The sequence below is a fragment of the Dermacentor andersoni genome, chromosome 3, assembly GCF_023375885.2.
Source record: "Dermacentor andersoni chromosome 3, qqDerAnde1_hic_scaffold, whole genome shotgun sequence".
In the NCBI taxonomy this organism is placed as follows: Eukaryota; Metazoa; Arthropoda; class Arachnida; order Ixodida; family Ixodidae; genus Dermacentor; species Dermacentor andersoni.
Window position 1 is genome coordinate 228,670,706 of NC_092816.1, and position 15,659 is coordinate 228,686,364.

A 15,659-nucleotide genomic window follows, 5' to 3' on the forward strand; every position below is an offset into this window, starting at 1 on the left:
GCAAGCAAAATGGCAGCCTTTGTTTACCTGTGAACAGCTGACAGCCCCTAGCGTGTCTGTCTGAACAGCTGACAGCCCCTTGCGTGCCCGTAATTGCGGCCCCGCCCCCGTCAGATACTGATTGAGGTGAGTAATTATTGCTCGTGTAGTGCTTGCATTGTCGTGTGGTTTTCGCTGCATGTCTGACGTGTGATAATTTCTTCTTTAGGAAGAGCCAAGAAGAATTATCCGTAGCCCCCGAGGTGAAACTTTGCAACATAGTGGATCGAGAACTGTCAAGGCATTTTCCATAGGGCACCGCCATGACATAACGATAGCTTCCTTAAAGTTATCGCTGCATCGGTAATACTTCCTGCACTGATACGCTCCGAGAAAGAAGCTGCTACAACATTAAATGTGAGTAGTGACTTCACCTTTTTTTACATTAGTGGTATAAAAAGGCAGAAATAAGTCGTAGTGAGCACTTTATGCAGGCGCTTAGCTTAGACAGAATGTTTGCCTCTAAATTTCTTACTGTGCTGCGGGCCGGCTGAAATTCCCAATTTGACAAAGAGAAAATGGCAGCAAAAGGGCCGCGGGTGTCCAAAGAGCAGGCGGCTATTCTCGTGCAGTTCATCGAGCAGCACCCATACCTGGCGAGAGCTTCTACAGAGTTCTCGCCACGTATGACTGCTGCTCGAAAAAACGAACTGTGGGAGGAGGTGGCGGCGGTGCTTAACGCACAGGGGCCAGCCGTAAAGGCCACCAGCCGTTGGCGGAACCATTGGGCCAAGATGGCCCATAAAGCGAAAAAAGAAGCGGCCAGGGCCGCGAGCGAGAAGAGGTGAGCTTCTAATGATGCTGACAGTAACGTAGTTCCACGTTGTCGTTGTTGCCGTGTTTGCAGGGCTACTGGAGGTGGCAAAGTGGGTGGCGTGGACGGCCGCGTCCTCGACGTCCTTATGAGGACAGGAGGGGTCCTTGTTTCCCCCCCTGAGTACTTCCCCGATAGCGAGGTGCGTACATTGGATTTAAAAAAGTGTTGTTTGTGTGACCTGCTGTGACCTCACAAATTTTCAGCATTACATTGGAACACAATATTGCAAAATTTTTAAGCCCTTTTTTTTGTGCAAGTGACAATATAGGTTATGTACTCTGAGCAGCAACTTGTGTACATGATGCGCATTGCACACACTGCTCGCAATGTCTGAACACTACTCTGATTGCAGGACGAGGCAAGTTCAGAGGAAGCTGCAGGGCCCAGCGGTTCCCGCAGAAATCTACCAGCGACAACTGCTTTCGTGGTGTCGGGCCCTGCAGCTGTTGCTGGGCCAAGTGGCCTTACACGTAAGGCAGTGACCTAGCTTTTGTAGTAGCATTGTTGTTTGCAGTTGCTGTATGATCTTGCTATGAAGTAAAGTACGTCACTCTGCTGTTATTACCTTTGTGTCCAACATCCAGCTCTCATTCATGAAGGAGAAATGCAAGACTACAAATGACTTGATGTTGTAATAGAGATTCCTTGTGCTTCTTATGGGTTACTGCTACCAGCAACTTTCTGTGGCATCTTTTGCTCTAACTACCTGTTTTGTGTATCATTATTGTAGCTATGCAGCTATAATGACATTTCAAAGTGACTGGTTAGGACAATCAATCTGTGTAGGTCGGATAACAGTGAATGAGCAGTCTTTGCTTTTGCCTTGCATGAAGAGCCACCGGCTACGCCCCAGGTGCTGCGGCCTACGCCCCAGGTGCTGCAGCCTACCCCCCAGGTGCTGCGGCCTACCACCCAGGTGCCGCGGCCTACCACCCAGGTGCCGCAGCCAACCCCGCAGGTGCCGCAGCCAACCCCGCAGGTGCCGCAGCCAACCCCGCAGGTGCCGCAGCCAACCCCGCAGGTGCCGCAGCCAACCCCGCAGGTGCCACAGCCTACCCCCCAGGTGCCGCAGCCTACCCCTCGAGAGCCACGGGCACCCCGTAGACAGCCCAGGCAGCAGGAACTTGATGGTGCTGTGATGACGGCTACTGCCGCATACGTTCGCCAGAGCCAGTTGGAGGAAGCCAGAGTTCAAGAGGACACTCGCTTCCGCCAACAACTGCTGGAACAAAACCGGCAGGTATGTGCAAGGCCACAGATGTATATTTTTCTGCGTATGAAATTGATGAGCATATGACCTCTCTAAAAATTATATTAATCAGTGAACAAGCATAATGTATACGTGTAGTCCTGTGGTGATATCTTGTACACATTCGCGTGATATAACATGTGTAAATATCTACGCAATTATGTGGCAAAAAGAAAAAAGTGGCGTTGAATTCAAGGAAGCAGGTATAGCAATGTAACACTTCTTAATGGAATGCGACGGCACAAGTTTGATGGGCCAGAAAGATATTTCCAGTGTTTGAATATACAATGACAAGACAATAGCCTGCAAATGGGGATGAATGCAACACACAAAGGCCCTGTTACTGAGCTTCTGTAATTAAACTAATTACACATCTTTGCTAACAGCACCACGAGGCCCACCTGCAGAGCCTGCGGCAGCACCACGAGGCCCACATGGAGAGCCTGCGGCACCTCGGGGAGGAGGTGGCGGCAATGCGGGAAGTGGAGTCTCAGCGCCTCGAAGTGCAGCGGCAACGCCTCGAAGTGGCGCGTCGGTCGCACGAGACCAACGAGCGCCTGCTTCAGCTGCTGCTGGCTGCACTGGGGCATGGTGGCAGCCAAGCCCCTCCCCCCTCTCAGGCCCCACATAATTAAAGGTAGCATAGGCAAGGAATTTGTAACTTATCTTAAAATTTGCTGATGTATTAATGATATGAAGGGCAAATATTGCTAGTTTGCAAATAAATAATTGCTGAAGTCACCCTTTAATGCAACCATAAGTAGCATAGCCGTTGCAGCATGAATTTTTTCTTCAAGGTTTACTTCAGCCATAAGAGCGTGCACACCATCAGGCTCACCTGCAAAAGTGCCTGTAGGCCTGGTGTGTGTGGGCATTCCGACTGTGGCACTGCAATTTTGAGGTGCCTAGTTATTGTCATGTCAATTTAAGCACGACGCCACACTGCAAGTGTTCTACAATTTAATCCTTGTCATCGAATGGTGAAATTTTCAGGCCTTACTATAATGTCGAAAGCAACCTGTCAATATACACAGTAAAAAAGAAAAAAGTTATGAAAATTCCTTGCCTATGCTCCTTCTTTTCATTTGTAATGTTTATTTTTTGTTTGTTGCATATGCATATTTGTTTGTGTCACTACGTACTGAGCTGGAATGTCTCTTTTCTTGCACATCTGTCTCATTATCAAACAATTTGTTGTCATTCAGTAATCTTTCAGGTTGTGATACATTGTATTTTAGCCCTTGTGGTGCAATTTGTGTGTAATATTTATGCAGTTTGTCTTACTGAATATCATAATATGGTGCTATGGCTCTTTCACTTTGAGCACCACAACAGCATGTTCCTTTCACATGTAGTGATGTACCTATACATTTCGCTGTGATAAATATTCGGTTGGCATGTGATTTAAGCACCTGCTCATTTCTGTTGCTGGTGCAGTTTAAGCCAGTTGTTATTACTGTGTACTTGTGCAGTGTACAACAGTTTTCTTAAACGATGCATGCCGTTACCTGTGATATATTATGATGCAAGAACAATGTGATCCGATATTTATTCCAACATGTCTGTGATATGTTGCATAATGTCTCTACTACTGAGTACTCATGATTCTCACACTTCTTCAATGTAGAGACTGTCGCATGTGATGTGTACATAAACAAGTGTATGTTGAAGGCTGAAATACAGAAAGGTGCAGTTTTCCTCTAGTGCTTTTATTTACACATCGCAACCACATTTCTAGTGCTAGCTTGCACTGTACAAATATTACTGTTTAACATTGCTGAGTTCTGCTATATACAAGTGAGGTCACTTTGTTGAAATCTGTCAACTGCTCGTGCGTGCACACACTTCGCGGGAGCCACAGCGTTTGACATGTCGGATGACCAGTTGGACGGCATTTTCGTCACTCGAAAGGAACTTTGCCGTTGTTGCGAGACAAAATGGTGGAGGACCTAGAAGCTGCGCGTGCAACAGCACGTTCCATGGAGCGGAAGGTGTGACGTGCACTGTACATCTTGGCTTCTGTGAGCTTCTCTGTGCTAGTAGAAAGTGAGGAGACAGGCGCTTATGTCCATCAATGCGTAAGGGGATACGAGTAAGAATCAGGCTACATGCATCTAGATGACGACAGCAGCAACAAGCAAATTGTGGCAGACACTTTGAATATGCACTTATTTTTAGCTTGCTTTCAATCTCATGTGTCACCTCTAACGATACTGTTTTACTTACTATAAGTGCAGGCTTTACATAACCCTTCACTACACAACTTTTATGTACCCACCGTGGTTGCTCAGTGGCTATGGTGTTAGGCTGCTGAGCACGAGGGATTGAATCCCGGCCGCATTTCGAAAACACCCGTGTACTTAGATTTAGGTGCACGTCAAAGAACCCCAGGTGGTCGAAATTTCCGGAGCCCTCCACTACGGCGTGCCTCATAATCGGAAAGTGGTTTTGGCACGTAAAACCCCATAATTTAATTTTTTTAACAACTTTTACATTTCTCAACAAATCATGAATGCTTTGCATTACGCAGACATCAACTACAACTTAGCACGGGAAATGTATCTGCAATTTCACAGCATGAAATGCACAATGCAATTACTTAAAACTGTGTGCATGCACCTAACGATGCTGACGCTGCTGTTGACGTCGCAGCTGCCGCCGCACGCTCCTCAAATAACGCATGTGCTGCGCACGGGTTGTGCCAAACATGCCAATGACATTGTCGCGAACAGCCCGCCCTCTCAAGTAGTGCATTCTAGAGCCCGTGTTACGGGGCAGACTGTGTGGCGTGGGGTCGCCGTTATTGTCAAGCTCACTACTACTACTGCTGCTGCTGCTGTCGTCATCACTGTCATCGCCTGACTCGTCGCCTTCAGAAAGGCGAAGGTTGTGCAACACAGCACATGCCGCGACAATGTTGGCTGCACGTTCCGGCTCGTAGAGGAGGGTGCGATATCGCTGAAGACAGCGGAAACGGCTCTTTAAGAGCCCAATGCACCTCTCCACTACGGAACGCATGGCGGCATGTGCTGTGTTGTACTGCCCCTCGGCTGTGTGCACTGGAGGATGGCCAGGAACCGGGGTCAGGAGCCACGGCTCCAAGGGGTAGCCACTGTCACCTGCACAAAGATGGAAATAGTACATTGAGTACTCCGCTGACGAGAGGCAAGTTGTCAACTGAGGAAAGCTACAGCATCATTCAACAAAGGTAGACTTCAGGGTTGCAAGTCCCAAGTAAAAGCATGAGTTGAGCATGTCCATACCCGTCACAAACTCTTAACCAATTTACAAGTGTACGCGGTGCCTGCCACAAACAAGAAATCAACACTTGTTGGTGCTATCAATGACAGTAGTAGCAGTAATGTGTGTTCATTTCTTCTGCTTCTGGCAGTCACTGGGTGCAGAAAGCACTAATACGTGTTGCTTTCGTCAGCTCCTCGCAGACACATAATGTGCTTGTAACTTAACACTTCGAACATTGCCAATGGTGGCAGTCAATGTCTTAATTTTCTTTTTTTACTCCGGAATTACTGATGTTCTTGTGGTTTGGTTAAAAGTTTGGGTTGGAGCGGACACGGCGTTCTGCGCTGCTGAAGCGTGACTGCGCCAAAAAAAAATGTTTTTTTCTCACCGAGGAGGTATTCCCCGGCATTCACGATGCGCCCCGCTTGGAACCGCCGGCGCAACCATGTCGTCCGCCAGACAAAAGCGTCGTGGTCCGACCCCGGTCGCATAGGGTCCAAGGCCAAGATTTTCATGTCCGCGTCGCAGATCTGAGGTAAAACGTAAACCAGAGAAAGTGCCCGTTGGCAAGAGCAACGTAACTTTCAAAAAGGATCGCAGAAAACGTGAGTTTTACTTACGAACATGCAGTTGAGGGCGTAGTATCCCTTGCGGCACATGAACACAGCCTTGCGCTCACCCTTGGGTGCGATGATGGCTATGAGGCTGCCGTCTACGCATCCGATGACGCCGGGGATAACGCCGCGCCGAAGGAAACCCTCCTTCACGGCTGCCTTTTCCTCGGCTGTCTTTGGAAAATGGACCCACTTGTTGCGGGCCCCTGCGTTCACGACAGCCTCTGCCACACGTCGCACGCACTCGCTCACCGTCGACTGCGACACACGGATCGTCTCCTCGCTCCCAACGGACGCTTGGAAGCTCCCGGTAGCAAAGAAGCGCAGCGCACACAACACTTTCCGCTCCACCGACAGTCCCGTCGCTCGCTCAGCTTCTAGTTCCCCCGCCAGTTCCTCGCACAACAACCGCACCGTTCCCTTCGAGAGGCGAAAACGCCGTCGAAAATGGTCATCCGGCATGTCAAACGCGTCGTCTGGCTCTCCCTGTTCACGCCGGCGACGGCGAAGAGCCACGGCCATAGCGATCAGAGGGGCGGCCATTTTTTTCATGCCTTCGGAAACGACCCTGCCTCAGGCCGTTCCAAAAATCCGTGCCTTTTGCTCCGCATAATGAGTGCCTCAACGTCACGATGACGATTACAGTTTTTGCGGGTTCCTGACGTCGCGTGATTGACAGACAAAATGGGCGCGGCCCGGTCATTTTCGACCAATGGCTGCTCAGTGATGGCGGCAAAAGGCATGGAAAAAGTAATAGAATTGCTACAAAATCGCACAGCTGTTCTCGGTTCCGCTGAGGGGGGCGGTTCCGCTGCGGCGCACGTGAGCCGCCCGCGCTCCTCGTTAAATTCTGCTCTACGGTGGCTGCCGGTCGTGAATTCCTTTTTTTTTTCGAAGAATGCGATGATGGTTTTCGACGCTGCCGCAACGAAATTGCTTCGACCGAAGCAGAAAACTCCTTTAGCTCTTCAGCCGCCTGCTCAAACTGAAGTGCAATTCGAACAGAATTCTCGAATGAAAGTGTGAAACCCTCGAGCAGTAACCGCTCACGTACGCGAGTGGAAGCTACGCCGGCAACGAATTGGTCCCGCAAAGCATCATCTTTCGAGGCAAACGAACAATGTGACGCTAGCTCCCGTAGAGCGGCAACAAAGTCATGAACGGACTCGCCTGTGTGTTGGCTGCGGCGGTGAAAGCGATGACGCTCGATGATAACGTTGCGCGACGTCGAAAACTGGTGCCGTAATGCGGCGAGTGCAGAGTCGTATTCGTCAGGAGGGGCCACGACAGACTTGTCATCGGCGCGTGCTGCGGCGCTCGTCCCTGCATGTAGCGTCTGATAAATACGCTGGCCCTCCGCCCCCAAACAATGCAAAAGAATAGCCTTGCGTTGCTCCGGCTTGAATGCGGCGGCTCCGGATGCCAGCAAGTACACGTTGAACATCTGCTCCCACTGCTCCCATGGCAATGAGGGACGGCCGGGCGTCGGAAGGAAGAACGGTGGCGGAGCAAGCCCGGTGAAGCTCATGGTGGCGGATACGGACGGCGCAGTGGGGCTGGGGGTACGTTCACGACATCCTCGTCGCCAATGTGGTGTTGACCGAAGGTGGAAGTCAGACTCCAGCCGTCCCGAAGTAAAAGCCGTTTATTTAACATATACAACGAATATATATATATAATGAAGAACAGAAGCGCCCCCTGGGGAATAAAGAACTGAAATGAATAACGAAACTGAATATAACAGTGAAGTAGGTCGAAAGCTGTGCCCGGCGCGTTACTTCTACCAGAAGCCTTGGCCATGAACACACTGGAGCGTGTGATCTACCCGTGCTTCCCTTTTTTCATGCCGGCACCCCTGAGCGGCCTACCCTATTTTATTGCTCTCCGTTTCTGAGCATAGCCATGTTAGTACAATGTACTGTAAAACACCCTCTACTCCCAGGCTCACCCCGGTGATCGGGATAAGATGAGACGATGTTGCTGGCGCAAATGTTAGCATGGTTAAGCACGGTGTAAATTTTAAGTGCATCGAAGATGAACGCCATCAGCTCAGAGAACGGCGTACTGAGGGGAGGGGGGCCATTTCGCACACGCACACACGCACAGCCACGCTGCCGGCTCAGCCAGCTAAAACATAGCCTTCAAGATTTGTTTCTGCTCGATGAGAACCACCTCTGCAGCGGGAGTTTGGGCGTCATTTATAGCCCAAACAAAGCCAAGTCACAAACTTTCAGTCGCGTAAATATAGCCACGTAACCAACTCGCCCAAGTCAACGCCAAAATTTTTTTCTGTAGCCCAATTTGGGTATATATAGCCAAGCCTGGCAATATATATGTCGCAAGGACGTGTGTACTGAAAAGCATAGATTTTCATACAATTATTGTATGAAACTCTATGCTGAAAACAAAGTGTAGTGCATGAATGAACCATCTTCTGCTGCCTGCTTCAGATTGAAAGTGCTTAAATGCTATTGTTTTCACGAAATCTTGCAGACTTCGCTGGCCATCTTTACCCATCACTGAAGCTTTTTGTGTTTAGCAGTGAACTTGATATTTTCACTTTAAGAAGAGTTAGCTACATCGAGACAGTATTATGGATCTGTTATAAGTCATCAACAGGAGCGACATTGATGATGTTGGTTGTGATGAACATTGCAAGGTATTAACCGTGAAGTTGATCGGTTTTTACGTCGTCACACGAATGCATTTTTACATCAAGGTTATTAATAAGGCTCAGGAGAGCACGTTGTTGGGCGAGTCGGTCGTACATACTTAAGGAAGGGAACTGCGCTTAAAAAAAGACACGGACGAGTAATGACATGGACGGGCGCAAACTCGCGACTGATTTTATTCAGAAGGAACATGAATATATAAATACCTAGATTCTTACGCAATCATTGCCTAAGCGCACATGCCAAGAACGTTCTCTCTTTCTTATACAAATTGATACTAGAGTCGCTTACGCATTCATCACCTGACTTATCAATGTAAAAAGCCTCTGCGAGTTCACGTGCTACCTGGTTATGACTGCGCCTTAAGATTTTGGTTCTAGCCAGCAAAGGCTGGCATGCTTTATCAGGCGTAGCCAAAGGGCATGCGCCGCAATGTAAGGCCAAATTTGACCCTTTTCCGTTAACCATAGAAAGCTTGTGTTCCCTTAGTCGTTCATTTATACAACGGCCCGTCTGGCCAATGTAAACTTTTCCACGTGTCAGGGGAATTTCATACACAGCCCCGACCGAACACCTGACAAACTGGGTGGCGTGACGTTTTGTGCAGTCTCGCACGCATTCCTCGCCGGAGACAATCCGGGGGCACAAAGAGGCCAACTTGCGCGGGGCAGAAAATACCACCGGCACACCGTAGCGATTGGCTACATTCTTTAGGTTGTGGGAGACCCTATGAATATAGGGGAGAACCGCCGGTCTGGTCTTCGGTTGACCGCCACCTTCTCGAGGTGTTCTAGGTTTCAAGCCTTGCAGAAGCTTCTCTGCCACAACAGCCACGACGAAAACGGGAAAACCAGCCTTCTGTAACCTGCCAATCTGATTGTTGAGGCTGTCCTTTACCAGGTGATCACATGATTTCTGCAGGGCTTCCTTCAGGCACAGCATAACAATGGCGCGTTTTACCGTCTTAGAATGAGCGGACTCAAAAGGCAACAGGTCTTTCCGGGCTCGTGGTGAGTACATCCAACACGTGTGATCTGGTGTTAAAGTGATGTTAATATCTAAAAACTGCAATCTATCTTGTTCAGGTAATTCGTGGGTGAAGGTTAGACCCCTCCCGTGTCGTTTAAAGACAGATAAGGTCTCTTGCACGGTAACCGTGTGCGTCAAACCGGGTTGCTTCTTAAAAATCACCAAATAGTCGTCCACGTACCCGGTTTGACGCACACGGTTACCGTGCAAGAGACCTTTTCTGTCTTTAAACGACACGGGAGGGGTCTAACCTTCACCCACGAATTACCTGAACAAGATAGATTGCAGTTTTTAGATATTAACATCACTTTAACACCAGATCACACGTGTTGGATGTACTCACCACGAGCCCGGAAAGACCTGTTGCCTTTTGAGTCCGCTCATTCTAAGACGGTAAAACGCGCCATTGTTATGCTGTGCCTGAAGGAAGCCCTGCAGAAATCATGTGATCACCTGGTAAAGGACAGCCTCAACAATCAGATTGGCAGGTTACAGAAGGCTGGTTTTCCCGTTTCCGTCGTGGCTGCTGTGGCAGAGAAGCTTCTGCAAGGCTTGAAACCTAGAACACCTCGAGAAGGTGGCGGTCAACCGAAGACCAGACCGGCGGTTCTCCCCTATATTCATAGGGTCTCCCACAACCTAAAGAATGTAGCCAATCGCTACGGTGTGCCGGTGGTATTTTCTGCCCCGCGCAAGTTGGCCTCTTTGTGCCCCCGGATTGTCTCCGGCGAGGAATGCGTGCGAGACTGCACAAAACGTCACGCCACCCACTTTGTCAGGTGTTCGGTCGGGGCTGTGTATGAAATTCCCCTGACACGTGGAAAAGTTTACATTGGCCAGACGGGCCGTTGTATAAATGAACGACTAAGGGAACACAAGCTTTCTATGGTTAACGGAAATGGGTCAAATTTGGCCTTACATTGCGGCGCATGCCCTTTGGCTACGCCTGATAAAGCATGCCAGCCTTTGCTGGCTAGGACCAAAATCTTAAGGCGCAGTCATAACCAGGTAGCACGTGAACTCGCAGAGGCTTTTTACATTGATAAGTCAGGTGATGAATGCGTAAGCGACTCTAGTATCAATTTGTATAAGAAACAGAGAACGTTCTTGGCATGTGCGCTTAGGCAATGATTGCGTAAGAATCTAGGTATATATATATTCATGTTCCTTCTGAATAAAATCAATCGCGAGTTTGCGCCCGTCCATGTCATTACTCGTCCGTGTCTTTTTTAGCGCAGTTCCCTTCCTTAAGTATTAATAAGGCTCATGATGAGAAACAAAGTGCACGGCAGCAACTGAAGTCGATTATACCGACGAAACACAGAACCTCTTAAAAACCTCTTGAAACGGCTCCAAACGGCTATAGACGTCATGGTCTACAATAAGACTGAAAACAGAACTTCTTAACATAACATCAGCACCTGCAATATGCTAGTATATAATCTATCTGCGGTCAAACCCACTACTGGTGTCACCATGCACAGTCTATCTTGGTACACACATTCAGAACGTCCAACTCAAGAACTTTTTTAGGCATCTCATTCCGTGCTGGAAACACTGGGAGGCAGGAAGTTTGATGGAAAAAAAAACGGCCACTGCCGCAATGTCTCGGTCGTGGGTTCGTTATGCCAGTTGTGCGTCATTCTAAGCCGTTCTGTACATTTATACTGGACATTAACTGGAGTCATTTAGCTGTGCTGATCGCCGTGTGTTTTGCATCCGTGCTTCGTGATATCGGCTGTATTGCGGGTTTTCGCCGACGGCTTATACCACAACGGCGGGATCTCCATTCGCCGCCTTCGTTGTTCTCGGTGCGTCTATGGACTTCTAGCCACGATAGTGCGTCTTTGTACGTCGCACGTTCAGATAACACTTTTTCCGATTAGTGACATACTTTGCACTTCGTTTTTCGTCAACAATGTGAATATTTTAGGAGTTACCCGCGACAATTCTTGATGGATGGGCTCTTCTGCCTTGCGGATTTTCGTCATCTTTACTTTTATACGAGAGTTCTGCTTGCTGGTCTTTGCATGTGGTTAACGTAGCACGAATCAACCTAAGGGAGTGCACTCGAAGAGGACGCGCTGGCTGAAATCCTGAACCAGACTGAACTCGCCCTATTTTGTGACCTTTTGTTCTTGCATGGGTCACAGCGTTGCGTGGGCGCGCGCGTAAGTGACTATGCAGTTTGTAGCGTTCCCACTTTATAGCAAAACAATAATATAACTGCAATGTTTACTTCGTCTGCACAATTCCAAGTGCAATCGGCTGCTGATGTAAAAATTTCACTTGTGTTTTGTTCTAAATAAGCAGCAAAACTTTTATCCTAGTAGGTGCTTCATCTGGGAGTGCAATCACGACTGCTTGGCATTTATTAATGAATGACTGTGGGTCACCTCATTTGTAATTGCAAATCTGTCTTTCAACTGCCTTGATGATCTCTTATTTTGTTATTTTCACTACATAGAAGGCTGGGCATCCTTCTTGTCCTTTGGCGCTAGCTGGATGACGGCACCTCATCATGATCACTGTAAGCCAATGTACCGTACCCTCTCTGGCTAGTTGGTGTCTCACAAACTCACAAATAGCTCACAAATAGCTCACAAATGTCTCACAAATAGCTAGTTGGTGTCTCACAAACGGGCATTATTTTGCACTGGTCCTTTATAAGATGCCACTATTATAACCAATTTCTCAGTGCCAGTGCACATACACAGTTCTACTATCAATTAGTTTTCCTAAGCCTTACAAAATTTAGCTACACGTAGTCAGGGCTATGTAAGAACTCACAAATTAACTCTGTTGTGTCATCATTTACCAGTTTTCCATACATGAGTAAAATTTGCTACAGTAGTGTACATTACACCTTGTTTCCCTAATGCACAGATGTATTCAAGCCAGTATGTAATTAGTTGTGTATTCTAAATGTTGTCTGTGTGATTTAGTTTCTTTACAGCAATCTACTGTACAGCGTCAGCAAGCAGTCTAATTTAAGATTTATGTGTTTCCTGCAAAAGGTACGCTTTGCCGCCACAGTTGATAAAACACGGTCCGAGGCTTCCATACAAGAACGAACTTCAATTTGGCTCTACCACAATCAGCACTTGGCTGGCGCTTGCCAAATGAATCACATCAGGCAGCTTGTGCAGACCGTTTTTAACGTTATATTGAGGAGATCACACAATGTGTGGAGGCGCCTGCATCTGAGATAGAGATTGTACTGCAACATATGTGCATTGTAGGGTTTCGGGTCGGGCATGAAATAAGTGGTAGCTGGCCCATGCCATCGTCCGACTCATCCACGCTTAGGACGTTGTTGAAGGGAGGGACCTTTTCTCATCGAGAACGAGGAATATGGGATTTATTTACAAAATCTACATGAAGGGTGGGGAACGTTACATTTCATCAGTCTAGCATGACTCAAAAAGAAAGCACCGTAAAACACCCTTTTCCAGGAGTTATCTTGCTCCAAGTATAGACCATGAAAGCGACGGCGAATCAACTAACAATATTCGGCCCGCCGCGGCCATCGGCCCGCTGCGGCCATCGTTCTCTGTCCTTATCCAAGTGCACGCTATTCGGTGCTCCCTTTCGGAGAGCGTCCGTTGAAGGACCTGCCATTTGCGAGTAATTCGGAATGTACCGTTGACAGTACCCCACAAGTCCCAAAAATGAACGAATGTCTGTTTTCGTGCGCGGCTGTGAAAATTCTCCAATCGTAGCTATCTTCAGCTCGGACGGCTGTCTTGTGCCCTGGCCGACAACATGGCCCAGATAAGTAACCTGCGAATAGCCAAATCTACACTTTTCCGCTTTCATCGTTAAGCCGGCTTCCCTGAATCGTGGGAACATCTGTTTTAGGTGCGATACTTGCTGTTCCCAGCTGTCCGAAAAAATTGCTACATCATGAAGATATAGTAAGGCGAACTCCTGGAAGTCCTTTAGGACAATATCTATTAACTTAGAGAAGCTAAATGGCGCGTTCTTCAGCCCGAAGCTGAGTTCGAGAGGGCGAAAAGTGCCTACAGGTGAGATAAATACGGCATTGCCGCTGGCACTTTCTGAAAGGGGAACTTGCCAGTATCCCCGCACAAGATCTATAGTTGAAATGTATTTAGCAGCGCTAACTCTTTCAATTCGTTCCTCAATCTTGGGTATCGGGTACAGCTGATCCCTAGTGATGACATTTAACTTCCTGTAATCAACACACGGACGAGGGTCCTTGTTAGGGGTTTCTACCAGTATTAGCGGTGACGTGTAGTCACTCTCAGCGGGCTCAATAACTCCCAACTCTAGCATGCGCTGTATCTCTGCCTCCATAATTTCTCTCTGTCGTGGAGACACGCAGTAAGGCTTCGATCTTACGGGTTCGGTTGATGTCAGCTCTATTTCATGCGTTATTAGTTCGGTTCTACCTGGCCGCTTATTGAATCTGTCGAGGTATTCCCCCAACAGCCCTCTTAGCTCATCTAGCTCCTCAGGTCTAAGAGTGTGCGAGCATACCAAATGTTTTACCACTTGCAAGCTGATTTCAGAGTTGGAGGTCACCTTACACTAATTAAACTCGGTACTAGTGTCATCCTGCTCCTTGATGGTAAAGCTAACGGCTCTGCTCCGCTCCACGTACGGCTTCATCAAATTGCAGTGGTATATCCTCACCTCCTTCCTGCGACCGGGCACTTTCAGAGCATAGTTATATCGGAAGGTTTGTGCTACACTTTAACGGGTCCATCCCACTGAACTTCAAACTTGTTCTTTCTTGAAGGTTTGAGGATCATTACCTGGTCTCTGGCATTAAACGTACGAATCCTCGTATTCTTGTCGTAATAGAATTTGGCGTTCTTTTCATCTAGTTCTTGGGTTGCACTTAGCCGTTCCAGTATATTTAGCACGTATTCCATCACTGTTGGACTCTCTCCTCTTTCCTCCCACATCTCTCTTCACATTCTCAGTGGAGAGCGGAGTGTCCTCCCATACACTAGTTCTGCTGGCGAGAAGCCTGTAGCCTCATGAGCAACCGTTCGCAAAGCAAACAAAATGCCCGGAAGACAATTCTCCCAGTCCTCCTTGTGCTCGTAACAGAGCGCCCGCAAACCCACTTAAGCACTGAATGCCACCTCTCTACACTATTTGACTGAGGGTGATAGACGGAACTGTGTATCAACTTTACCCCGCACTTTTGTAAGAATGTGGAAGTCAGTGAGCTGGTGAATACTAACCCTTGATCCGCTTGAATTTCGGCTGGAAACCGTGCGAATACTGACAAAAGCGCGTCTACTACGTCGGTGGAGCTGAGCTCTTTCAGAGGGATTGCTTCTGGAAAATTTGTAGCCGGACACAGCATGGTAAACAAATACCTGTAACCTGGCTTTGTCTTTGGTAGAGGCCCTAACGTGTCTATCACAAGTCGTCTGAAAGGTTCTGAAATTAAGGGCACTACCTTTAGTGGAGCTTTGCAGGTTTCTCCGAGTTTACCCGAGCGCTGGCAGACGTCGCGTGATCTTGCAAAGTTTTCTACGTCTTTGAAACAGCCAGGACAGTAGTATTCCATAAGCAATCTTTCCTTCGATTTGTTTATGCCTAGGTGGCCAGACCACCCATTTCCATGACAGAGACTCAAAAGGTACGACTAACCGATCTAAAATCCTGCCCTTTCGGTCTCTCTAGTGCCGATACAACAGTCCTCTCTCTTGTATCGTCAAGTTGCGCCTAGCAATGCCTTCTTTAGCTGTGTGATGCAATTTAACTAAGCTGTTGTCATTCTTTTGCTCGGCGCCCAGTGACTTTCTGCCCACACATAAGAGCTGATCAAAGTTCCTTGAGGCCGCGGTGACAGTAAGGAGCAATTGTCTCGCTTGCGAGTGCGTCAGCTGGCTCTTCCTGCAGGCGTGAACTCTGACATCCTAGTGATACGCTCTCATTGAGCTGGTCAGCTGGCAGGGTTTCCTCAACCGTTTTTTTTTTTCGTCCCTCGAGCCTAGCTCGGATTCGGTTAC

The 15,659-nt window shown here is 48.1% G+C and overlaps 3 protein-coding genes across 3 annotated transcripts; 1 reads left to right on the forward strand and 2 right to left on the reverse strand.

The window, feature by feature from the left end:
• The first annotated feature begins 406 nt into the window (after positions 1-406).
• LOC140216846 (uncharacterized) lies at positions 407-3,803 on the forward strand. Its single transcript, XM_072287437.1, has 5 exons — positions 407-823; positions 887-995; positions 1,209-1,326; positions 1,690-2,096; positions 2,492-3,803. The coding sequence occupies exons 1-5, from the start codon at positions 558-560 to the stop codon at positions 2,738-2,740; spliced, it is 1,149 nt and encodes a 382-aa protein (XP_072143538.1). The 5' UTR covers positions 407-557; the 3' UTR covers positions 2,741-3,803.
• On the reverse strand, positions 3,799-6,732 carry LOC140216845 (putative nuclease HARBI1). The gene is made up of 3 exons (XM_072287436.1): positions 5,969-6,732; positions 5,737-5,878; positions 3,799-5,224 (listed from the first exon to the last, which is right to left on the reverse strand). Exons 1-3 carry the CDS (start codon positions 6,512-6,514, stop codon positions 4,725-4,727), a joined length of 1,188 nt encoding a protein of 395 aa, XP_072143537.1. The 5' UTR covers positions 6,515-6,732; the 3' UTR covers positions 3,799-4,724.
• A 5-nt stretch (positions 6,733-6,737) lies between these two features.
• LOC140216638 (uncharacterized) lies at positions 6,738-7,692 on the reverse strand (the record flags this gene model as incomplete). Its single annotated transcript, XM_072287016.1, has 1 exon — positions 6,738-7,692. A coding segment is annotated over exon 1 (753 nt), but the record flags the coding sequence as incomplete, so codon positions are not given.
• Positions 7,693-15,659: the final 7,967 nt, after the last annotated feature.

Coding starts and splice junctions, on each gene's coding strand:
- LOC140216846 (XM_072287437.1), top strand. CDS start 558: ATGGCAGCAAAAGGGCCGCGGGTGTCCAAAGAGCAGGCGGCTATTCTC. Junction 824..886: donor AGGGCCGCGAGCGAGAAGAG/GTGAGCTTCTAA, acceptor CCGTGTTTGCAG/GGCTACTGGAGGTGGCAAAG. Junction 1,327..1,689: donor TGGGCCAAGTGGCCTTACAC/GTAAGGCAGTGA, acceptor CCTTGCATGAAG/AGCCACCGGCTACGCCCCAG.
- LOC140216845 (XM_072287436.1), bottom strand. CDS start 6,514: ATGAAAAAAATGGCCGCCCCTCTGATCGCTATGGCCGTGGCTCTTCGC. Junction 5,879..5,968: donor ACGCCCTCAACTGCATGTTC/GTAAGTAAAACT, acceptor GTTTTACCTCAG/ATCTGCGACGCGGACATGAA. Junction 5,225..5,736: donor TGCCGGGGAATACCTCCTCG/GTGAGAAAAAAA, acceptor ATCTTTGTGCAG/GTGACAGTGGCTACCCCTTG.